Raw genomic sequence first — 24,868 nt, 5'->3', positions numbered from 1 at the left:
TGATCGTAGATGTTGGATTTTTCTGTTGTTTCGCAATTATTTTTCAATTTAATATTTACAAAACTTTGATGGCGATTCCTCTGTGTGCATTTTGTGTCCAGCCGGCAACTTGTCATGGAACTTTAGCCCAAGATGACTTGAGGCTTGCCCCCCACTGCCACTTATCTTAGTTGAGAGCTGAGACGCCATTTTGTCTTACACACACACACACATGCGAGGCAACACAGGACATAATTAGATTGCATAATGTAAGTGTTGCCCAGGCCAGAGCCAGAGCCAGAGCCCTCTCTCTCCCAGAGCCTGGCAATTTCAATAAAATTTGTGCTAGCCAAGACGAGGACTTAGACCAAACCACCCGCCCCAACCCAAAAAGCAGTCAAATGTCTCAGGACACAAGTCACAGCCACACACACACACAGACATAAGCTCCACATCCTGCAAGCGACTTAACCCTTATGAGTGTCTGTGTGTCCCTGTGTGTGTGTGTGTGTGGGTGTGTGTGGGCAAGGCAATGGCCTTTCAAAATTTTCGAATTTACGTAAATTTAACTTGCTTGAAAATACACTTAACTGTAAAATTAATTATAAAAGGCAATTGTATGGCAGTGTGTGTGCTACACATATGTGTGTGGGTAGGGGGTGGGGGGTTTTATAGTGGCCCCACACACACACACACACATGGGTACACATTTCCCCACTTAAGTTTGTCTTAGTCTTTGGCCGAAAAGGTGTTGGCATGGAATTTGCATAACCAACGAAACGTCAATGTCTTGGGCAAGAGAGAGAGAGAGCAATAGAGAGAGAGAGAGAGAGCGAGAGAGTGCATGTGTGTGAGCATGTACAGTTGCGCCCATCGACATTTGCATACAGGCACACACACACATGGAACACTGGTCTCTTGGTCTGGGCAAAACACACTAATTAAATGTTGAAGGCAGTTTATATTGAGATGCCGCCACCTGCCCTCTTTTGCATGGCCAGCGGGCGGACAAAGACCAAAAGCAGGTGCCACATAGACCCAAACTCCCCGCTACATACATATACATACATATATGTATGTATGTACTTATGTACTTGGCAATGTGTATGTGTGTGAGTGTGGTAAGAAAATCTATAGCCTAAGGTGGTGCTCGAAACCCCAAGCCACAAACTCAAATGTCTTCATTTTGCACATCAAACCAAATGCAGCAGCAGCAACCCAACCATTACACATGTAGATATGTATATACATATGTAGATGCTACATGTATGTAGCATATGTCTGTACATATATGTAGAAATCTGTGTATATTTGCTGAGGATTTCTAATTACATTCGGCAGCAGCATTCGGACTTGTCTTTAGTGTGCCCCACGGGGCATGGGTAAACGGAATCGAAGGAAGCTGGGAGTCAGAGGGTGGGGGAGTGGCTGTGGTGTGTGGGGGGAGACAAGTCCAAAGCCGCATGTAAAACATTTCAATGTCGATAAATTATAATGTCTCTATGGATACAGGCAGCATCAGGATCTGTGCTCATAGATCGCAAGATGCAAACGATTTTTCGTTGCCTGTGCCTAAGTTGCTGCTGTTTTAAGTTAGTTGCTTGAACTAATTGCACATTGAGCAATGGCAATTACCATTCCGACAGGCTCGCTGGCTGCCACATGCCACCTGCCTTGGTTTTCACACACGCAGACATTTTTAATTAAACGTAAAATTTTGCTCTATTGATTAGTTGCCAAGAACCTGCGAGGATATGCGAGGAGCAGGCAGGCATGTGCAGCCTTTGTTATTGCCAACGCATTAGTGTTAGCGCGCCACCAATGTCGCGGATGGGCAATGAGGGGAATGAGCCTGACACGCAAGCCCCGCAAGTCAGTGCCCCGCAGCCCCGCTGCTGCCGCTGCTGTCATTGTTCAACCTGGCAGGCCACAAGCACGGCTGGGCACGGCTGGGCACGGCACAGAAGTGCAGGCGGTGTAGACGCGAGTTTTGGTTGCCAGTTTGGCGTCTTTTTAACACAATGACAGTTAATTAGATTGCCAAAGGCAAGCGGGGAACACGGATACGGATACGGTTGGGGTTGGGTATGGCCAAAACATTATACAGGTGTGAATAGTTACAAGCGGAGAAGTCTGAATTATACATTATAAATACCCACGATCGATATATTCGACTGTGGTGCGGGGCTGTCTCTCGTTAACATTTCAAATTGCAGCTTAGATTGTTGGAAAATTCAGCAGTTCAAGCTGCAGCCGAGCAACCGCAAGGAATTCTCCGCTGTGCCATGAATATTGGATGATTATTGGGGGGTATACGCACTTTGCTTGCCATCAACACTCTGCTGCACCAGTGCTCCTAATGACCAACGCCTAAGCTGAAATATTGATCAATAAATTTGAGGCAACAAAAAGCTGTTGCTGTGTGTGTGTGTGTCTGCAGTTGTTACGTGGCTTGATGGACATACCCCAAAAATATACGAAAACTGCAACGCATCTCTCACACAGACAGGAGCAGAAACCAAACGAACCGAAAATATTTCAGATTCATGACAAATGCATAAGATTTCAACAATACGAAGGGAAGGCAGGAGGCGCAGGCACAGACGAAGGCTCAGTTGAGGGGGTCTCTAGACAGACCGGGGGGAGGCCTTGTTACATGTAACCCCAAAGCAGTTAAGTGCAATAAATACCAACAAGCACACACACACACACACACACAGAGAAGAAACACTGCTTGGCTGCACACACACTGCACTGCACTGCCGACACTGGCACAAACACAATCAAATAAATTACATAGCATTTAATAATTCATGCAAAAAACGGTCAGAAACAAATGGCAAGTGGGAGTAGGAGGAGGAGGAGGAGGAGGCGGGTTGTTCTGTGTATGTGTGTGTGTGTGTGTGTGTGTTTTAAGACTTGATAATTTCAAAAATCAACAGGATATATATACATTTTTGTGTGTGTGTGTGCATAACTTCAAAATGCATTTTGACCACAAAAATTGCCTGTAAACGGAGACGTTGAGTGGGCGTTGGAGTGAGCGAGTGAATGGTGGGGTGGGGTGGGGTGTTGTGTTGTTGCTTCAATTTTGTCCTTGTCTTCCCCTCGTATTGGCTGTCTCGCTCTGCATTGCTCTATCTCTCTCTCACTCACATGCCATTGCACTCAATTAAAATCCTTTTGTCAGTGCTGGCTCTCTCCCTCTCGCTCGCTCTTGCTGTATCGCCTGCTCTTGCTTGCTTACTCGCTATCGTTGTCTCGCTCGTGTGTGCCTGTGTGTGTTAAGTTTTTCGTAGCCATTTTTGTTATTTTGTAGTTTTAGTTTAAATATTTGATGGCCTGCATATTGATTGGTGCTCGGTGCAACGTGGCGCATGAGTAATAAGTATTTTTTTACCTTCTATGTACAAGAGTGGATAAAGGGGTGTGGGGCATTCATGTATTTACTTTGATAACGATGTGATTGGATTGCTTAAGTGAGCTCAATTATGAGTCTTTTACATGCGGTCTCTGTGTCTCTGTCTTTCCTGTTTCAAAATCCTTTCATTGCCCACCTCGAGGAGCAGCCTAAAAGCGAATGCTATCACACACACACGCACACATAGCCAGCAGCACTAATCAAGAAATCCAAAAAGCAAGGAATATTCGCAGTGCAGACAAACCTGACACCCGCTGAGAGCGAGAGGCAGAGGGGCATGGGCAGAGCAGAGCGAGTGGCAAAGGCAAACGGTAGGAGCAGAGCGAGTGGCAGTCAGACATGCACCGCCATTGTTGAGCTTAAGGTTTTGCGCCTAAACGTAGGCAGCAATTGCATATCGCACTGCCGCAGCAGCAGCGCACTGCCGGGCCCTAATGTATGCTACAAATCTCGCCAAAGCAACGCATTTTGTAGCCATTTAAGCTACTTGCATAATGTAGAGGCGCACACACACACACACACACACCCAAAAGAAAACCCAAAAGGGAGAGACAGAGAGGGAGAGCAGGGAGCTGGGAGTTCCTTTCGCTCGGCAGACAGACTCATGTGTCTGCCTCTGTGTTAATGTGCCTTGTGTGTGCGGGTGTATGTGTGTGTGTGTGTGGCATTGACCAAGTGCACGAGTGGAGAGCAGCAGGGCCATGGCTGCAGCCCGGACGACGTCGTCGTCGTCGTCAAATGAATCTCATTTGCATTTAAATTAGGAATGAAGCCCGATTTGTTGTTGTTAGAGAGCAGCCACTGCTGAGGCACAGAGGCAGTGCCCAGAGCCCGAGTCAGTGCAACTTCTAACGTTACCGTTGCTACAAATGGGTCTGGGGGTGGCCCCAGCAAAGGGTGCATTGGGGTTGGGCCACGTCTGTGTGTGTGTGTGGATGGGGCACAATTTTTAATGAAGACAGCGCAGCTACTTAGGCACCGGCACCGAGCTGGCACCCATACACGCACACACACAGTACACACACATTTGTATGTCTATGTGCCTCCCCCTTCCTTTCCGAGCGCCTCTACTGATGGCCGGCAACTTACTTTTTCGGACAACTTGCCCGATTGCATGGCCAAAAACTAATGGCCAACAGCTTGGACAAATAACACACACACACACCCGCTCCACCCCCAAGCCTCCTCTGGTTATGCTAAATATGTTAATAACCTTTCTTCCATCGGGTGGGGTGGCTGTACGAAATTTTAATTAGAAATGTTATACGAGTTGCACGTACCCCCCCGGACTGGGCAGTCGGCAGTCTCTCCATACGGCAGGCATGGCAACGTCTGACCAGAGTGGAGAGACATGTGGATGGGCAGGAGGTGGCAGATCCACCCCAGCAGGGTGTGCTTGTGCTCATTTTCCACTTGAATGGGGTTAATTTTGCAGTTCTTGGGCTGAGCAGCACTGAGCGTATTTATAATCCACAAAATGATGCTAATCTGTGCACAGAATGCAAGTGTTGGCCTTAATGAAACTGCTGCCATAAACCCATAGAAGAACACTCTGGCAGAACACTCATTCACTCATTCATTCACTCATTCATTCATGCATTCATTCACGGAGTAACATTCGCGGTGCCATCGATAACTTACCCTTCAGCTGGCACACAACACAAGTGGCATTCAGGCAGCGGCTACTTGCCTTTTATTAACGGTAATGCAATATTACTGCCTGACTAAGACGGAAGCCAAGGCAAAGCTTGTTGCCCTCTCTTTCACTCTCGCTCTCTCGCTCTGTTTGTGGCAGTGTCAAATGCAATAAATGCAGCTATTCATTTATGTCAGCGCTAATGACGTTTTACATTCAGCATTGGGGATGGCACGGGGCATGACAACGGAGTCTTCTAACAGCAGCAAATGTCGGTAGGCTCTGGCAGTGGGTGTGGCAGCAGGGAGGGCTAAGCAGTGGCTGGGGACAGGCAGTCGCAGTGTCAGTGGCTGTTCTGTGTGCCAGTTTTGGGCTCGGCTCGGCTGCCATGGACAAGTGTCAGTTGTAATTGAAAAATACGAATATTAATTTCAAAGTGCTAATAACGAAAGTGTGGCAACGGGCTACGTGAGGCATGCTGCAACTATGCAAAGTAATTACATTTTGGGGGGAAGAGAATGTACAAAAGAACACGAAAAACTGTGTGCCAAAGTAATTCCAACAAATACATTTAAATGTGGCTCAAATTTCACAACTGTCAGGATTCAGGATACCAGCAGCCACGCAATTCAATCATCTCACAAAGACAATCTGCCCCATCGTGGGGAGCTGCAGCTGAGTGGCTCGCCCTCTGCCTCTCTGTTGTTGCCATTAAATATGCCAAAGGCCCAGCTCCAATGCTCAGCCACCCAGCTACCACCCTCAGCTACGCGGAGACAATAAAATGGGTGTGTTGGCATACGACTAAAACAAAAAATGTTATTGTTTGCCGCAGCAGCAGCAGCAGCAGCGGCAGTTGTGGCAGGGGCACACACATGTGCCGAGGGGTGCAACCAATCAGCGAGAGCCGAAAAAATTGCGACTTGTTCGTTTTCTTGATGAAAACACAGCGACAGCAGGCAGCAGGCAGCAGCAACGAATGAGAAATGTAGTGGGGCAAGAGCGTAGGGCCAGAGACGTAGCCGAATTCGTGGCTGTTTGCCTCGCAACAAAAGTGTACAAAAAATGCCACAAAAGTGGGGAAGCTTCCATGTGTGTGTGTGTGTGCTGCCACGACGTATGCCTAAAATAAGAATAACAGAGCTAACGGCAGAGGCAGTGGCAGAGGCGACCAATAAGAAGGCCAGGGAACAAAGACACATCGCAGCAGCCGGCAAACAGCAAACGAAAAGTGCAGAAAGGGATGGAGCAGGCGCATAACGGGGTGCAGGGGAGGGTAGTAGTTGCTGTTGGCACAAAAACTAAAAAACAAGGGAATATCTGTATGTGGAAAGAGTTGTTAAAAGTAGCTAAAGAATGCAGGCGGCCGGCGGACTCCCTCCCAAGTGCCGTGCCGTGCTGGTGCGTTGCATGAGGCGCAAACTTGAATGCAACGTCAAAGGAGAAAGGGCCAGAAAGAAGTATCAATAACTCTGTGGGGGCAAGGGAGTGCCGCGGAAATTATAAATAAACAAAGAGCTAGAACAAAATTTCGCAGCAGCAGAAGAATTTCTCACCATCGATGGAGCATCAGCTAAAAGCTAATTTAAGTGTTAGATTTTGTAGTTATATCACTGGATTTTTCTCTTGCTTTTACAACTGCCCAAAGGAATACATTTCTCCCGCTCCAAACGAGTTCCTTTCCGCGAATCTCTGGGAGTATTTTTCCCATCAAATCAATCGACTTTTTGCCAGAGAGTTAGCCATCAATTGTCAGTGATTCTAAGGCTGATGCTCTGCCCCTCTGCCTTGTTTTGCTACACGTTGTCCGTCTCTATCTGCAGCGCCAATTCCAATTAAAAATACTGATGCAAATGAGCAGCGAAGAGAGAGAGAGAGAGAGAGAGAGAGAGAGAGGGAGAGAGAGAGGAAGAGGCAGGAAAGGAATCAGCTCCCCGGGGCTATATTGCGGCAATAAATGCCTCGACAGACGCCCCTGCACAGACCCAAAAGGCTGACCAGGGCAGGCTGGTGAGGGGGTGCTGTGCTGTGAGGGGGCGGGTGTGTGGCACAACTTTTACTTTTTATTTTTTGGGGCGCAGAGAAACGGAAAAAAAAGCAAGTGTGCCGCCAAAAGTGAAAAGCAAGAACAAGCCGCGAGGTGGTGGGTGGTGGGTGGTGAATGGGCGCTGTCCAGGTTGGCGTCTGAGAGGTTTCTGGATTTATGTAGGCACTCCACTGCCCATGGTTCGGGTGGGGCGGGGGGTGGGTTAAAATTGCATTTATTTGACCAGAGAAGTGACCAGTGGCCCCGCATCGGAGGCCGCGTCCAGTCAGGAGTCGCCCCCAGAAGAACAACTGCGGCTGACCAGCGACCAAGCAGTCAGAAAGCTGCAGCAGGCGAACGACGCTCAGCCATAAAAAAGATGCCCAACCAAGCAGAGAGGGAGGCAGAGAGTGGGAGAGTGGGAGAGAGCGCGCGCAGCAGAGGAGAGCAAAATTAAAGGCATAAAAAGTGGGAAAAAAGAAAATAGAGTAAACGGGGAAAAAAAACGTACAAAAATTGGGACAGGCTCAGACACAACGACACACAAAAGGAGAGTGAGGGTGGGAGAGAGAGAGAGAGAGAGAGAGAGAGAGAAAGAGCCAAGTCCTGGACAATGCTTGGCCTTCATTGTTGTCAAGCAGCGGCCACCGCCCCCGAAACTCCAGTCACTCCAGTCACTCCAGTCACCCAGCTATCCAGCCACCTTGCCACCCCTGTCCGCCCCTGTCCACCCCTGCCACCCAAGTGGGGTTGATTGAGTGGCGCGCCCATTGATGTCGGGCGCTGGCTCTGACTCTGGCTCTGGCCCTGGCTCTTATGCTGCTGCCGCTGATGGACCATGCCTGCGTCGCACCCCCTCTCCCTTTTGCCTTTCTCTTTTCGCATTTCGTTTTCCTTTTCCTTTTTGTTGTTTTGTTCCAATTCGCCTCGCTCCCTGCCCTACCCTGCCCTGTCCAATATTGTTGCTTTTCTCTCCCCCCCTCTCTCTCTCTCTCTCTGCTTTTCCATCATTTTTTACACATTTTTGTTTTGGTTTTTGTGTTTCGTGCCTTCGTGGTTTTGTTTCGTTTTTTGTTTTCGTTTGCTCATTCGCCATGCGGCTGGCTGTCAGCTGCGTCTCCATACCGTTATACATATACATATATGTACCTCGTGGCAGTAGTACATAATGGTACATAGATGTGTGTACATGCTGCTCGTGGAAATTGCAACGTCTGCAGCTTGCAGCTTTTGTTTGTCACTGCTGGGTGGTGCATTGGGTGCTGCCATTAATGGCCGGTCGGACACTCTTTTTTTCCCTCTCTCTCTCTCTCTCCTTTTCTGTGTGTTGCATTTTCGGACATCGACGACTGAATGTGATGCTTACATTTTTATCGACACTGTCGCTGAAATGGCGCAAAAAATTGCTACGTTATGCAAAGATTTTTGTTCTATTTCGAATTGAGAGAATTGAGCGCTGGTCGTGGAGCAGATGTGGCTGGGGGTACTGCTTGATGGCTGTGAGGCACTGCTTGCTGGTAGTGAGGGACTGCTTGCTGGTCGTGGGAAGTAGCTGGCTCCAAGCAGCACAGCAACAGAGATCAAATCAATTGCTAAACACACAAAGATAAAGCTACAGCAGACATTAGCCTCAGTCTTGCCAACTCCCTCCCTCTTTTTCGCGCTGTAATCAGCCTCAACTGGCGAGCATTTTTGCCTAGCAATTTGGCATCTCCATTTCAAGGTCCAAGTGCCAGGGGCCAGGCATTATCAATTCAGGCATTAAGCAACATAAATATGAATTGAAAAGCATTTTCACATCTCCACGGCTTGACAGTGGGCAAGCGGGAAGGCATAAGCGATAAAACTACCACACAAAAGTACAACCACACGCACACCCACACCCACACCCACAGTCAGTGATGAAATTATGTGCATTTGCGTTAAACGAAACATTAAATATGCAAAAGTGCATCGTGCATCGTGCTTCGTGCCACCCCCCTACAGCAGCCCAGCCAACTCATAAATGTTTGCTCGCAACACAACGAACAGAAAAGGCGCTCGGGCTTGTTGGGTTGGGGCATGGCTGGTGGCACAGACTGGGGCACGGACGTGGTGCTGGGGCTTCGTGGTGGCACAAAAAGCATATTGTTGGCCGCTGTGCGGCCGCTGCCTTGCTGCATCGTTTGGGGCGTTGGTTGACCAAAAATAGAACAAGACAAATATTTTTCGACAATTTATGAGCCTTGCTCCATCGGCAGGGTGGTGGTGGTGGAGGTGGTGGTGCTCCTGTTGGGGTGCTGCTGCTGCTGCTGCTGGTCAGCTTGTAACGTGTATGGCATGTCCTTCCCGTGGCCTCATCCTGGCCAAACGAAAAAATGCCATTTGCAATTAAAGCAAACAAGCAACGCAACCGTTCGTCGACGCCGTCGTCATCCTTGTCGTCGTTTTCGTTTTCGTTTTCGCTTTCTTTTTGCCGGCTACTTTTTGGCAATTGCATTTTTTTACAGCCCCATGCCCCTGCCCCAAACCTCTCATGCAAATGGGGCGAGCACCCCAGTGGCAGCAGCAGCAGCAGCAGCAGCAGCAGCAGCAGCAGCATCCCCACTCCCCTCTGGCATGGGGCACATGTGTGAATTATAATTTCGCGTCGCGCTCAAAAGCATGCTACATAAAAAACACAGACAGGAGCGGCAGGCAGCAGCAGCAGGATGAAGGAGTTGGCTGCTAGGTGGAAGGGAGAGCAGCATATGAGCGAGCGAGACAGCGGCAGCATAATAAGAAGAAAAACAAAAGCTGCCATCGCATTTCCCATTTCGAGCCGGGGCTTTTGCTTATCACATTCGAGGCTGTCAAGTGCCACCCATTCCCCACCATCACGCTTGGGCATGGGTGCACAGCCTCCTGCCCCTCCGACGCTCTCTCTCCCTCTCCCTCTCTCTTTTGCAATAATTCAATTCATTTTCTATTTTTTGGCTCATTTTTTATTTGACTCGAGCACAAAACGAAGCAAGAAAAGCGCTGTGCCGTCCCGTCCGTTCGATTTTGCAGGCGGCCTGGGTGGCAGCAGCCCGGCAGCCATTGAGGGGCTAGGGGGTGTTGGTCCTGGAGTGCTTGGCACTTGCCTTGCATACGATTGTACAGGCTGACCACGACTACTGCCGTGCAGCAGATACAGATACATGCCACGACACGTTTTGGGGCAAGCAGCGCATGGGTATCTCTCCGCTATGCTGCCACAAACTGCGCTAAGCTCAAGTGCAATTATGTTGCATAAACCAACTCGTTTGCTTGCAAGTTCTACGCGTTGATCAGCTGCTAATTGGCAACAGTTTTTGTTGTAAGTTTTGCCTAACATTTGGGCAAGTATTTGCCTCACATTAGGGAAAGTTTTGGTTGCCTCACGGATCTGCTCGCCCATTGTGCTCTAGATAATCTTTCTGAGTACATCTACCCAACACCACTCTCTCTCTCCCTCTCTGCTCTGTGGTGCTGCCCCAATGCCAAATCAGTTTTTAATTTCCGCTCATTTGCGAGAACGGCATAAAAAGACAAAAGCCCAAGCGACAGCGACAGCGTCAGCGCGCCTCATTATGGTTGCAACTTTTAGCCACTGCTGCCGTAGGGTAGAACCAAGAACCAACACACACACACACACACACACACACACACACACACACACACACCCTTCCACATAGTGCCATGGCAAGTCCCATTCAATTGAGCGTGGGTAAATATGTTGAAAAGTTAATTCATTGCACATCAGTGGGCGCCCAACACATTGCACTGCACCCAACTGCCAGCTCCCAGCTCCATTTCCATTTCCATTGCCATTCCACTTGGTGGCAACTATGGATGTGCCACATATAGTGGCTGTCAGCGGCCGTCTGTTTGCCGCCTGTTTGCATAAAGGACACACACACACACACACACACAGGACGACATTAACGTGGCTTTCTTTTTGCATTTTCATTCATTTTTTCATTCCCTCTCCCCCTGGCGGGCACTCTCTCTCTTGGCTCGTGTTCTCGGCGTGTCATAAATTTAGTTCGATTTGCTGTTCAATGACATTAACTTACTTCAACGGCCAGCGACCAGCTAACAACGAGGAGTCCTGCCTTGGTCCTGCTGCTGCTATTACTAGACTCTTCTGCCCCCGCACCCGCAACGACCGGTGCGGCCGAGTGTTGCAACTGTTTAAGTAGTGGCTGACGCGGGGGCGCCAGTAAATGTCAATTTTTAATGTATTTACTGCACGTTTGCAAATGAAATTTATCAAGTGCCTTAATTAATGTTCATGTCCAGAGTTTTAGAGTCGTTCTCATGATTGATTTTACCTTTGGAAGATTCCCCCCAGCGGCAGATGGTGGCTCGTTCGAATTCCCATTAGAAATTCCATTTAATTACCCACCAAAACCTTTATATTATTTGCATAAATATCTATGTAGATATTGCCTCTCTTTTTTAACACTTTTTTTGCCCGGCTGACACGTTTGCTGCTTATTTTTTTATTGCTTTTCCTTGGGCTCCTTCCATTTCCGATTTTCCTTCTCCCATTTTTTGCGTTTCCTCTTGTTTTTTTTTGTATTTGGGTTTGGTATTTTCCACTACAATTATGTTAATTTCCTATGCAAATAAAATTTAATTGAAGCTCAGCCAAGGACCGGTCTAAGGACCCAGGGACAGCCACGGTTTGTCCTGCCATTAATGTGGGTGGGCAGGCCCACCCGTCGCCAGCATTAATTGCCAATAATTATATTGGTTTACCTTGCCAAGGGCTTTCTTTTCTACCATTTTTTCCACTGTTTACTTAACAGCCAGCCAAATGGCACTTTAAATTGAAAGTGCAGCAATTACCGCTTGAATAGAGGGCAGAGGAGGCACAGCCCTGGCAGTGACTAATCATCCAAATATCGATGTCACTTGTCGCCCCCAAAAATATAATTGTAATTCCCGGGGATCGAGCAAATTAAATTTGCATAAATTGCGCAGCTCATCCGAGGCACAGATCAAAATGCCAGCAAACAATGCAAGTGCGCTGACAATTACAACAGAAATTAAATTAACTTATTAACGCGCCGCTCCTGCTCCTGTGTGTGTGAACATCCTGTGCCGCAATTGACACAAATGAAATGTAATACGAGTGCGAAAGTGTCAGCCAATAATCCAATCAGCAAACAAAAGGGCTAAGGGGCTGAGTGGGTTGGGGCGTGGCAAACAATTGACAATGCATTAATTATGAAAATATATAATTGAATTTTAGCCAGCGAATTTCCCATCGATTGTGATTTGCTCGCAGTTGCTCAATGGGGTTGGGGTTGGCAAATGTACACAAAATATATTTACATTGAATGTGGCATGCCACAACCCACACACACAACAATTAATTACAACAATAAAATGTTTGTTCGATTTTGCAGGACTTTGACAAGGAGATCAATTGCCACAAGATCCATTCGCCGAGCGGCAGCAACAGTCTCGGCCACTCCCTGCACCACCATCACCACAGCCACCACAGCAACAGTGGCAGCAACAACAACAACAACAACCACAACAACAATATCGATGATGATATGGAAATCACGGACGTACACGCCCTGCTCTCGCCCCCGCCACACTCCCACCACTCCCATCAGTCCCACCATTCCCACCATTCCCACCACTCCCATTCCCACTCCCCCTACGACACCAAGGATCACGTCAAGGAGCTGGAATTCTACAAGAATCTGGCTGCCAAGGCTGCCTCCCTGGCCAACCAGCAGCCCACTTCGCCGCTGGCCCTGCCCCTGCCCATGCCGCTGCCCATGCAACTCGATGCGGATGCGGATGAGGATGCGGATGCGGACGATGCCGATGGCGACGCCGATGTCGATGCCGAGGAGCAGGCAGCGGAGGCGTTGCGTCTACGGCGCGAGGAGCAGGCCCAAGCCAAGGCCTTTGCGGCGCATCTGAATGGAACTAGTGAGTACATATCGAAAGCCAAAAACCAACCCAAACACAATCCAGACAGTCCGAGATGGAAAGCGCGCAGCAGCCAGAGAGTTCTCCTTTCCCCTTTATTTTTCGTATAATTTCCCCTCTTTTGTTGAACAATTTGTGGACATTTGGGCGCTTGTTTTGCTTTTGCTTTTGCTTTTGCCACTGAGCTGCAGCTTTCCAACTCTGAGGCAATCATTTATGAACCCAGCCCACAACCCCCGCTCTAAAGCCAACCAAGAGTAAACTGGCAATTAGTGTTCATTCCCGTGTCCCCTCCCCTCCCCTCCCCTCTTTGGCAAAGAGTTTTAGCTGCCCGAAAAACTAATGACAACATTTTGTGTGTGACTTTTGCTTCTAAATCTCCTCCAGTGCAAGACATGATAAATTTGCAAAAATTACAAAATTTGGCCACGCTGCAGCAGCAGCAGCAGCAGCAGCAACATCCCCATCATGGGCATCATCATCATCATCCTGCTGCCACGGCGGCTGCACTGGCAAGTCTTCAGGGCTTAGCTGCCTCCGTGTTCAATTCGCCGTTGAATCTAAGCGTCGGTGGTGCTGAGCCTGTGGCAGCAGCAGCAGCAGCTGCAGCAGCAGCCACATCAGCAACGGCAGCGGCAGCGGCAGCGGGGGGCACGCCACCCCACAGCAGCTGCCACAATGGCAGCAAGCACAAGACGTCAAAGGCCAACGGCGGCGGTGGCGGCGGCAACACCAACTCCAACTCCGCCTCGGGCTGCGGCACTGGCTCCGGCTGTGGCTCGGGTGGCGGCAATGCCTCCTCCTCCAGCCAGCATCCGGATAATCCCAGCAGCAGCAGCTCCCCGCACGCCCTCAATGCCACATCGCTGGCAAATGTGCTGGCTGCGGCGACCGCATCGCCACCGCCAGCCCTGCAGGCGCCACCAGCCAGCGCCCAAATGCCGCAACTGATACTCGCCTCCGGGCAGCTGGTGCAGGGCGTGCAAGGGGCACAGCTGCTCATACCCACGGCGCAAGGTAAGGACTACTTATAGTTGTGTGTGTGTGTGTGTGTCTGTCCGTGTGCTCCATCAATATCGTAGTTGACTTGATTTGACTTTTGCACGGGGGGGAGGCCACAAAAAAGGACTCGCTAAAGCGATTAGAGGGAAACTTTCAATTTCCTGCCACGGCATAAGCCGGGAAATATTTACAAAATAACTAACACATTCCCCTCCCCTCCCCACCCCCCTGCTAGGTATTGCCGTGCAGACGATACTCACGATTCCCGTGAGTCCGCAGATACCCACCACGGAGCAGTTTCTGCCCAATGCTTTTGGCGCCTACGCCAGCTACCAGCAGCAGCAGCAGCAGCGGGAACAGCAGCGGGAACAGCAGCGGGAACAGCAGCGGGACCTGCTGCCACCATCGCTGGCTGCACTGCAGCATGCCACAGCGTTGCCCCAACTGGCACAGACACCCACGAATTTACTCAAGCCCAATCTGTTCTCGACGGGCGTGCAGCAGCTGCTGACGGCGCTGCATCCGGAACTCTTTGCCGCAGCGGCGGCCAACCATCAGCAGCAGCAGCAGCAGCAGGCGCAGCAGCAGCAGCGGGAAAGGGAAAGGGAACGAGAGCGGGAGCGGGAGAGGGAAAGGGAGAGGGAACACCAAATGGCTGCTGCAGCGGCAATTGGTCACCTGCCACATGCCCATTTGGCCGCGGATCTGCGACGCTCAGCGGAGCGTACACCTCCAGCAGGATCGCCGGGCGGCGGCAGTCCTGGCCTGCCTTCGAAGGGTCCGCCTCCGCCACCGCCTGGCGCTGCATTCCTGCTGCAGCAGCAACTCCACATCAAACCGGAGACGCAGACGCATCTGCACCATCATCTGCCACCACAGGGATCCGCAGCGGTCTCCTCCTCGCATCCACAGATCAGCCTGCGGCATCCCGATGAGCTGACGGCGCCCCAGATGGATCTGAAGCCGCTGGAGCTGAGTTCGAGCAGCTCGCCGCCAATACCGCCGCCAGCCGCTGCCCTGGCACGCCATCACTTCGGGCACAGTCTGCGTGTGGTCTCCCCCAAGCACAGTCCCGGCCGGATGTCCGCCAGTGGCGCCTCCTCGACCGGCATGAATCTCAGCCATCATCACGAGCGGCACGATCGGCACGACCGTCACGACCGGCACGAGCGGCACGAGCGACACGAGCGGCATGACCGCCACGAGCGACATGAGAGACGTTCGCACACTCCGACGGCTACGGCCACGCGGGCCAGCGTCTCGTCCAGCTCGGGCGGAGTGCCGCATCATCTGACGCATGAGCGGGTCGGCGGCAGCATGCCCGCGGGCAGACTGACGCCACCGACCTCCACATCGGCGAGCAGCGCCAACAGCACCAACGATAGAGGCTACACATCACCGCTGTTCCGGACACATTCGCCGCCCGGCCACCCACTCAATATGGGCACATCGCCACGCCTGGAGCGGGACTATCTGGGCAATGGACCAAGCCTGAGCGCCGGCTCTGTGGGCGGCACATCGACCAGCTGTGGGACGGCAGCATCAGCAGCGGCCGCCAGCTCCACGGCCAATGTACTTAGCAGCATCAGCAGGTGAGCGAAAGGAAACTCTTGAAAGGAATTGCCAAAGCTAAAATGTGTCCCTCCACTGCAGACTCAATGCCTCCAATGGAGAGCTGACCATCACCAAGTCCCTGGGTCCGCCGACGGCTACGGCAACGCGTGCCTCATCGGCCTCGCCGCGAGAGGACTCACCCGGCCCGGGGCCATCCACATCGAGTGCCAATCTGATGCAGCCCCTCAAGCTGAGTCCGTCGTCGCGCAGTGAACCGCCACAGCTGTCGCCCAATGCCCAATGCGACAACGACAACGATCTGCTGATGGATTCACCGAGTGAGTAAAGATCGACTCTTTCTATGTTCCACACACACAAATGTATTCATAAGTTAGCTTAGCATTAGAATTGTGGGTCAATTTTGGGTCGTGGCTGGCGCATCCTTCAACGTGAATAGCCCTCAGCCATGCCGGAAATTCGAGTGTTAAGTTGAAGTGGCAGCTGCTGGAGCTCCTATAATTGGCCACCGAATTGGCCTGATTTGATGTTTAGATGTTTCAAGTGCCTGCCGCTGCTGCCCCTCGCTGTGTGCAACGTGGCGCATGAATGATATGAGCAAGGGCGCCAAAAACTCTTGGCCCAACATTAATTAACGAAAAAGGCGAACTTTGTAGCTGGCAGAGTTTTAGGCAGTGGCAAAAAGCCAGCCCAAAACAAAGTTGACTGCATTTTATGTAATTTTGCAAAAGAAAATCAACCTCAAGCCGCTCTCCCCCCGCCCTTGCCTGTAGCCGCGTGTGAGCGCCAAAGTTTTGCTGTGCATTTACACGACTTCTCAAGACATTTGGGGGGGAGATGCTCATAATTGATGCAGCAGGGAAGGGAATCTGCCCGGGGATTAGGTGCGCAACCAAAACAAAACTTGTGCGAGTGCGAGTGCATGGCCCAAAAAGTTGTCAGCGAGATGTCAGACGGAAAGGAAAGTGTTGGGCAAATTAGCAGCAGCGTTGAAGTTGTCACGCTCTGCATCTGGCATTGGATTAGGCTGCGAAGAGACACACGAGCACTGAGAGACAAAAGGCTGAGACGAGCAGGGAGACAAATGCGGAGGCTGCCTCCGAGCTGGAGGCTGAGTTATAAAACTGTGTCCTGTCGTAACTCATTTGGGATTAGCTGGGGCCCGGATTATGGCTGGCAAGTCTCTGGGTGTTGAGAATATTGAATTGATTAGATTGGAGGCGCCCATCAGCGTGGCTCCTCCCACACCATCGGCAAAGCCTTAATTGAAACTTTTAGCTGCATTAAAAATGCAATCGGCACAAGCATCAGAGGCAGCAGCAACAACAACAAGGAAAACAAGTCAAACCCCTGGCACCCATTAGAGGCAGGCCATCAGGATGGAGCCTGGGACTGGGGCTGAGGCTGAGGCTGGGACTAGGACTGGGGGACTGGGGGACTGTGGCAGCAGCAACTACCTAGAGCCGTCTCGATTGCTACAACGGATCGTTTGCGCATACAAATTGCAGACAATATGCGGCTTAATTACTACTAATTGATGCATACAAAAACTTAAGATGTTTTCCGCATTTAATGACATATTTCACTCTCGAAGCCAAACAACAAGGAGCAACACAAAGCAGCCAAAGCTGCGACGACAGCTTGAGTTACGGCAAGGCAAGGCAAAGGATGCTGCCTGGCTGGTGGCTGGTGGCTCCTCCTTCAATCCATTCTCGCATCTTAATTACCGCTAAAGCACCAGCAGCAGTCAGGCTGTCGTTGCATCTGGCTGCCGCTTCTGCCGTTGTTGCCGCTTTCCCCATCCTTGCAGCGCTTTCAGACACATGGCAGGCATCGTTGTCTCTTGCTTCTTGCATATCATTAATAAATAAATCAAAATTCTAGTCGAGTAGTTTGCTCGCTGAAGTCTCCTGCTCTGATTGCTACCCGTTCTCCAGGCAAACAAATTAAGCAGATAAAGGCAATAAGTTTTCGCACTTTCCCTAATAGACAAGAACAACTTGGCAAAGAGTTCTCTGTACTCATCCTGTGCGGCGGTAACTGAGTTACCTGGCCATGGGTTTGGCTCTGGCTCTGGCTCTGGGTCTGGGCCAATTGCAGTGTAATAATATTTTGCAATTACCGCAATTAACTGTAATTACTCGCAAGACTCTCGACACGGCAGCAATTTATGCTGTCATTGGCTAGCAGCGGCAAGGCTTAGCTGTAGATTTACCGTTTAGTAGCTAGACCTAAGTGCCTACTCCCGCACCCCACCTGCCCCCCGCTGGCATGCACTAATTGGAATCTCTCGTTCTCGTATTGCGGCACACAGATGAGCCGACCATCAACCAGGCCACCACCAATGTGGTCGACGGCATCGACCTGGACGAAATCAAGGAGTTTGCCAAGGCCTTTAAGCTGCGACGCCTGTCGCTGGGCCTCACCCAGACCCAAGTGGGGCAGGCGCTGTCGGTGACCGAGGGACCCGCCTACAGTCAGAGTGCCATCTGCAGGTGAGCTATGCAAGGACGTGCACAGTTGCAGGATCTACGGATCTAAAGAACATTTACCAAAACTTGTTACCGTCGAGGTTTTTGTATTTTAAGTGCTCAAAAAACTAAAAAAAAACGATCGGAGTGAAAAGATTTAACAAAAAGAAGTCAAAATACAAATATTTTTTGAAACACTTTTCCCGCCCCTTATAATTTTCTCTTCAAGTCAAGATTATTTGTTCACTTTATTGAGTTTTCGTTTCGTCATTTTCTGGAATAACAATTTTCTCAGAGTGCCAGGACATTTTCTAACCGAGCGAGCCAAGACGAAAATTTTAACCACAAGAAAAACGAAAAACAAAAAGAAAATTTATATCAAAACAGCAACAGAAACCACCGACAAATTGAATGCTAAAATTTAATTTTGTTTCTTTTATTTGTATTTGTTTTAATTTTTTGTTCTGAATCAAACGCCAACTCTATCTAACTCTCTCTCTCTCACCGCCACCATAAAACGACACGAAATCGAATGTCGCCCCGCCCCCCCGCAACTATCGAATGTCAACTATCGAATGCAAGCAGTGCACTCGCTGCGCAGATGTACGCCGCCCAACTATCGACGCAGCAGCAGAACATGTATGTGTGACATTGATGCTCTGAGTGTGTGTGTGTGTGTGTACTGAATGTGTGTGTGTGTAAAGAGAAACCTAACTAAAGTGCCAGAGCGCAGCATCGCTCTCATTATAAACTATTCATTTTTGCCATATATTTCGTTTTGTTTATCGCTTTATTTGCAAAAAAAAACAAAAAAAAAGAAGAAAATAAAAAAAATTAAAAATAGAATTGGCCCAGGGCATTGCCAACGAGCAGGGTAATTCGAGTTTCAGAATTTGAACAAATGAACAAAGCTAAAGATCGGCTAAAGGGAGTTTACTCTCCCACACAAAAAAAAAAAAAAAAAAAGAAGAAGAAGGAATGCTAATTGACAATGTCCTGGCACTTTAGTTACGTTTCGTTTTACATTACTTTGTACGAGTAGGAGTACGAGAGAGAGCCGCTCGCACTGAGTTACAAGTTCCCCTCACTAATCCAACTCCACCACTACTCAAAACCACAACGCAGGTTCGAGAAGCTGGACATTACACCAAAGAGCGCGCAGAAGATCAAGCCAGTGCTGGAGCGCTGGATGAAGGAGGCCGAAGAGAGGTGAGAGTATGGAGGCAGTTCCAACGCGACGTCAACACACACGCCAGGCGAAGCTTGACTAAATGTCATTTCTTTCTCGCTTTTGTTTCGCCTTCAAGCAGTCACTGGAACCGTTACAAGTCCGGCCAGAATCATCTCACGGACTACATTGGCGTGGAGCCGTCGAAGAAGCGCAAACGGCGCACCTCCTTCACACCGCAGGCCCTGGAGCTGCTCAATGCGCACTTTGAGCGCAATACGCATCCATCGGGTGAGTGGTAACTTTCACCGAAGCACACACTTTTCCACCATCGAAGCAGGCACTGATTATGTTATATCCCATCTGCAGGCACGGAGATCACTGGCCTCGCCCATCAGCTGGGCTACGAGCGTGAGGTTATACGCATTTGGTTCTGCAACAAGCGGCAGGCACTCAAGAACACTGTGCGCATGATGTCCAAGGGCATGGTCTAGGCGAAGGTGGAGCAGTAGCAGAAGCAGCAGCAGCAGCAGCAGCCCGTGTATATAGCACGCCCCCCCTGTATATAGCTATAATGTATGTGTATGTGTGTGACTGGCTGTAATGTGTGTGCGTGTGTGTTATGTGTGTTAGTGGTAAGTCGCTCCCCCACCCCTCTTAGAGTTTAGCATAGGCCATGTAAAGTAATAATGTGTCATCGCATTTATCATACAACCCCGAGAAACCAATCGAATTGAATATTTAAGCATACCTAAATGTATAATCTAAACGTAATCATATCCCAAATAGCCTAAAGTTAGTCGTGATGTCCCCCGCGAGCAGACTTTGCGCAGTTTTTAGGCCAAATTTTAATTGAAGTGCCATTCCAGAAAGCAAACAACAACAAAAGACACGTTTAATACGCATAAAAGATTAAAAATAATTGATATGTTTAAACAATTTCAACCAAAACTGCATGGATCTACATACATAAGGAAGAAAAAAGGAAAACGAAATGGAAATGGAAAAGGAAACTCGTCTTTGGATGAGTAAAAATAAATACTTGCATTTAATGCGTTCTCTCTTACATGTAACTCGTATACGAAGGTTCATTTTATTTCGATCACCCATTCATAAGCAAATTTATAGAGCCCTCTACCTAGCGTTTAGTCAACTCCCAAAAGATAAAAACAAAAAACATAAAACTATGAAAATTTAATGGCAGTACACACTAGCAAGGAAGCCCAGCAAAAACAGTTTAGACTAAGACAATTCGTGTAGCGATCTAAAACTATGTATGAAAAGAAACAACAAATAATAATGAACAAGAGAAAAGAAACAACAGAAAAGCAAAAAAAAAGACATTAAAATGGTACACAGCAAGAAAACAAACCACAACAACAACAGCCACAACTGAACAAATATTTAAATGATTGTAATAAAAACAGATTATTAAAAAATGTTGATTTTATTTAAGGGATTTGGGTCGGATTTGGATTTTTAACCAAAAATTCAACTGAAAAGACTGAAACTCTCCCACAGTCTGGAGCCAAAAAGCGTTCTAGGCAACATTTATTCGCTTAACAAATGCACGAGCACATACAGGCTCCCCTGGATGTCGTCTCAAAGCGTCCGCACTGGCAGTTGTTACCATTCGAGTAGAGACAATGATGTATGCACTGATATTCGCAATCGCGTCCCCTCTCCACCCTGACAACCGTAGGCGACTGCCAGCGGCCCGGATGCGAGGAGTCGCACTCTGCCTGCCCGCGACGAGCAATCGTCAAGAGTACTGCCAGCAGCAGAAGAATCCTTAGAGCTTGCATCTTGTTGAAGACAAACTAAGATCTGTTGGCTGGGCACACAATGTAGCTGGGTATTTATAGTCGAAGCTGGCATAGCACAATTCACTGATAATACGCTGATAAATGCAAATTATTACGATTACAAATGTTTTTTAATTTAATTTGTATGTTATTTTAAACGCTGAAATGTATGGCCATATGGCCAGACATTCAACAACCTCCCAGGGCGGGAACGTGGACCTCAAAAGGTCAACCCCAAAAAAGTTGATAAGGCAAATTTGTGGAACAGCTGGCTGTCGCTTTCGATTCTTGGAATTCCTATCTACAACCTAAAGCTGATGTATCATAAAATCTATTTACTATTGGCAATATCACAAGCGGCAACATTTTCTTGGCAAGAAAAACGGCAGTACTACAACAATCAATCAATTTATCTATCTGAGAATCAATCAATCGCTCAGCATGATCTCCAGATTCTTTTGCTTTTGCCAGACGCGGTATTCAATCAGACCGTAGCTGGAAGGATAAACGTTTATTAACTTTTCAACCTGCTATTCAAAATTGAAAACTCACCCCACACAACCCACCAGCATGACGCACATCAGAATCACCAGTTTGGTGGAGGTGCAAAGCTGTGAACTGATCACATAGCCGATAACCGAACCCGTGCTCTCCCACAGTCGAAAGTTGCTATAAGCCGCAATCAGATGGTTCGGGAACAGGATGCCATAAAAAGCTGCAATCAGAAATCCTTATTTAGCAGCTGTTAGCTTCTGCGCAAAGCTCTCCACTTACCATTGACAACAACCAACCAGACGCCATCGCAGATGCCCCAAACGGCCGCAAAGGCACAATACCGAATGTAGTCGCCCTCTCGCGCCTCCCACGTGTACATGTACGCCAGCAGACAGAGATTGAGGACTGCACAGAGTCCGGCCAGGGTGATGCGTCCAATGCGCTCCACCAGAGCACCCGCAATGCCCGCGGCAATGGCATTGGCAATGCCAAAGCAAATCATGGCAAAGCCAATCTTCGATATGCCCCAGCCGCAGGCGACAAACGAGCGTGTAAAATCCACAGCCAGGAATGCCTCCTCCAAACCAATGAACATGGTGATGGGCAGCATCAAAATCTGGCGACGCTTGCGCAGCAGATTTATGGTCACCGTCAGCAGCTTCAGGCCGGACATTCCGTCGCCAGTGTCGCCACGCTTGACGCCGTAGCTGGGCGTGGGGAGGAGTGCGATTATAATTTCGGAATCATTCCAGCCAAGCAACGACTTACCGCTTTAGCGAGCTAACGCCAAAAATCATCATGACGACGGCAGCGGCCATGCAGGCAAGGAAAATGGAGTTCAGCAGCTGGATCTGCTCGGGAGCGGGTGGCACCAGATTGGGATTGGCCTCCGCGCCCACACCCGGACAGAAGCGAGCGCCGCACAGCTCTCCCACTTGGCTGAGGCTGGAGCTGCTTTCCAGACTTCCATTGACTGCGCCGCCCTTGGCCGGCCCACTCAGCGTGAGCACCGAGGAGGAGATGAGATTGCCCCACACCTGCGCCATCTGATAGAAGATGAAGAACAGCCCAAAGAACTTGACCGTGTTGACATCCTTGCGCGATTTGTTGCCCCGCACTTGTGTCAGCGCCTCCGACACGGTGGACAGGTAAGTGCACTTGGAGCACCACAGCGGTCCGCCGCCAAATCCCACCATCAAGGCGGCGGGTATCAATGTCTCGAATCGGGGATAGAATTGCGCAGCGATGTACGGCATGTAGGCGAACAGCGCGAGGGCCATGGTCAAGCGGCAGCCAAACCAACTGTTGATTAGAGTGGAGAATGGAGTGTGAAATGTGTGTGTGTGAAGAGAGTGTGTTTTGTGGCACATGCTTAGCAGGCGGTCATTTATTTTCGGGGGCGTCACCTCTCACCCCACCCCACACCACACCCAATGACACGCCAAGGACAGAGCCTAGAGCCCATAAATCTAAATAAATCGAGCCAACTGATTAAAGTTGGCAAAGCCCAGCAGAAGGGCAGGCCTGGCCAACGGGCGCGTGCCCCGAATAAGTCAAGCGAGGCGATGCGACCGCCGCAGCGAGGGTTTTGCTATAAATTAGCGATTTGTTTAAATGTCAGACAGAAACAAAATGGCACAGGGCGGGCGGCAGCGTGGGCCTTCGTGATGTGGGGTGTCGCATCGTCTCTAATCCTGCGACTTCCTGTTGACATTTTAACAGTCAAATGAACTCGCCGACCCATTATTCCGACTGCGCTTTTTGGGCCATGTCACATCTACATAAATTTCACATAAAAAATGCGCCAGCAGACAATAACCCGAAAACTTCTACATGGCACACACACGCGGCCGAAGCGTTGATTGGCAATTAATTTTGAGTGGCAAGATTTGGGTTTGACATGGAGAAGACGTACCCGAAATGATGGCTAATGGTTTCCCCTGGCTGCTGTTACTCACCTAATTACCGTCATGGGCAGGAACACATTCGATAATATCAGGGAGCCATAGATGACGGCCAGTGTGGTGGTGCCCAGCGCCTTGTCCGCATTCACCGAGCTCTGCAGATTCGATGTGCCATGGAAGGCCGTGAAGTGTATCATAAAGGCGAGGCCTATCACAACGACATTTCGGGTGATAATGAAACGTTCCTGTGGCTCGTACTGCCGCTGCTCATTGACTTTCGAGGCAGCAGCTCCTGTTGCGGCATCCATGTTGCTGCCGCCATCGCCATGTGCCACACTTGTGCCCAAAGCGAGCTCCTCGTTGTTGCTGTTCGGGGGAGCCATGGGGAGCTGATGGCAGTGTGGCAGTCCTGTAAATACGAATGCTGTTATTTTGTGTCCCTCTGTGACCAGTTGCAAAATGATTGCACAGGTCAAAGGCCCAGGCACAGGCCCGGGCCCAGGCCATATGCTCTAATTAAAACGGAATCTCCGTTGATGCAACAGGAAAAGTCACTCGTAATTAATGATGATGTTGCAGTGGGGATAAATGCTGGCAGCCAAATTCAAATTCACATTCCATTTCAGCACTAAAGGTTCCATTTTGGGACGGCTGTTTGATGGCCATCAACTTCACATACAGCTTTAAGTTATTCCTGTGTGTGTTTGGGGCCTCGGTTTCGGTGTCGGTGTCGGTTTCTGTTTCGCCTTTTGGCCAATAATCTCGCCCTCCAATGCCCACGCCCATGCGTGTATCCCGAAAGTTATAGGATTTCCTCGTGCTTCAGCCTCCAACCCATTGTCGCCAACTTATATAATCCTTTAGGCATTCGCACAGCACGAACTCCACTCCGTCTGGCAGCCTACAATTTATGCCAGTCTACGCCCAGAAGAGCTCCATGGTTCAGCGGCTCAGTGGGGATGAGTGGGGGACTGCCTGTGTGTCTGTGCCATGGGCTCAGAAACGTTTTCTCGACTTTGTTTGCATTTGATTTTGGGCCTGTGCCAACGACACTTTATGAAATTTTACACCTTTGATAAAATGTTAAAGGCCTGTTTGCCATCTTCCGAGTGGCTTCACAGCTGCCTCCCTCCCATCCCTGAAGGCTTTTGCCCCACTCTTGTCTTGATTTAATGTAAATCGCGAGCTCGCTACAGCCTGATTGAGTTGAAATGTTTTCCCTTTGCCAGTTGCCGCTGTTTGCCCCTGCAAACTCCCTCGGCTTCAAGTTGAAAATTGATTCTAAAGCTGCTACCTGGAGGCGTTACATGAAGCTCAGTGGAATTAATTGCCCCCGAAAAGTTGTATTTTCCTCATTAACAGATTTTGATCAACGTTTCGCCGTGGAAGCCTCTAAGCAATCCCGGAACGTGGGCGGCTGATGGGCAATTAATTGCAACGCAACCAAAG

At 49.5% G+C, this 24,868-nt stretch overlaps 2 protein-coding genes across 8 annotated transcripts in view; one reads left to right on the top strand and one right to left on the bottom strand.

Moving 5' to 3' along the window:
• LOC117892686 (AF4/FMR2 family member lilli) overlaps positions 1 to 19,715 on the top strand; it is a 64,703-nt gene extending 44,988 nt beyond the window's left edge. For 2 of the 7 annotated variants that reach the window (XM_034799090.1, XM_034799097.1), the window contains exons 3-11: positions 12,462 to 13,002; positions 13,390 to 14,019; positions 14,240 to 15,596; positions 15,658 to 15,896; positions 17,891 to 18,071; positions 18,630 to 18,686; positions 19,173 to 19,256; positions 19,355 to 19,506; positions 19,585 to 19,715. In XM_034799090.1, the coding sequence (XP_034654981.1) occupies positions 12,462 to 13,002; positions 13,390 to 14,019; positions 14,240 to 15,596; positions 15,658 to 15,896; positions 17,891 to 18,071; positions 18,630 to 18,686; positions 19,173 to 19,256; positions 19,355 to 19,506; positions 19,585 to 19,709 (3,366 nt within the window). In that variant the 3' untranslated portion in view covers positions 19,710 to 19,715. The remainder of the gene's footprint in view (positions 1 to 12,461; positions 13,003 to 13,389; positions 14,020 to 14,239; positions 15,597 to 15,657; positions 15,897 to 17,890; positions 18,072 to 18,629; positions 18,687 to 19,172; positions 19,257 to 19,354; positions 19,507 to 19,584) is intronic. The other 5 variants (XM_034799093.1, XM_034799092.1, XM_034799091.1 and 2 more) reach the window with 5 other exon arrangements.
• A 1,589-nt stretch (positions 19,716 to 21,304) lies between these two features.
• On the bottom strand, positions 21,305 to 23,828 carry LOC117892687 (UNC93-like protein). Its single transcript, XM_034799098.1, has 5 exons — positions 23,474 to 23,828; positions 22,284 to 22,817; positions 21,795 to 22,222; positions 21,573 to 21,735; positions 21,305 to 21,515 (listed from the first exon to the last, which is right to left on the bottom strand). Exons 1-5 carry the CDS (start codon positions 23,800 to 23,802, stop codon positions 21,449 to 21,451), a joined length of 1,521 nt encoding a protein of 506 aa, XP_034654989.1. The 5' UTR covers positions 23,803 to 23,828; the 3' UTR covers positions 21,305 to 21,448.
• Positions 23,829 to 24,868: the final 1,040 nt, after the last annotated feature.

The sequence above is a fragment of the Drosophila subobscura genome, chromosome E (genome assembly GCF_008121235.1).
Source record: "Drosophila subobscura isolate 14011-0131.10 chromosome E, UCBerk_Dsub_1.0, whole genome shotgun sequence".
Lineage (NCBI taxonomy): Eukaryota > Metazoa > Arthropoda > Insecta > Diptera > Drosophilidae > Drosophila > Drosophila subobscura.
The sequence above is the reverse complement of the archived record's forward strand: the minus strand, read 5'-3'. Positions and strand labels throughout refer to the sequence as shown.

Coding starts and splice junctions, on each gene's coding strand:
- LOC117892687 (XM_034799098.1), bottom strand. CDS start 23,802: ATGGCTCCCCCGAACAGCAACAACGAGGAGCTCGCTTTGGGCACAAGT. Junction 22,818..23,473: donor CTGCCCATGACGGTAATTAG/GTGAGTAACAGC, acceptor TCTAATCAACAG/TTGGTTTGGCTGCCGCTTGA. Junction 21,736..21,794: donor CTGGTTGGTTGTTGTCAATG/GTAAGTGGAGAG, acceptor TTCTGATTGCAG/CTTTTTATGGCATCCTGTTC.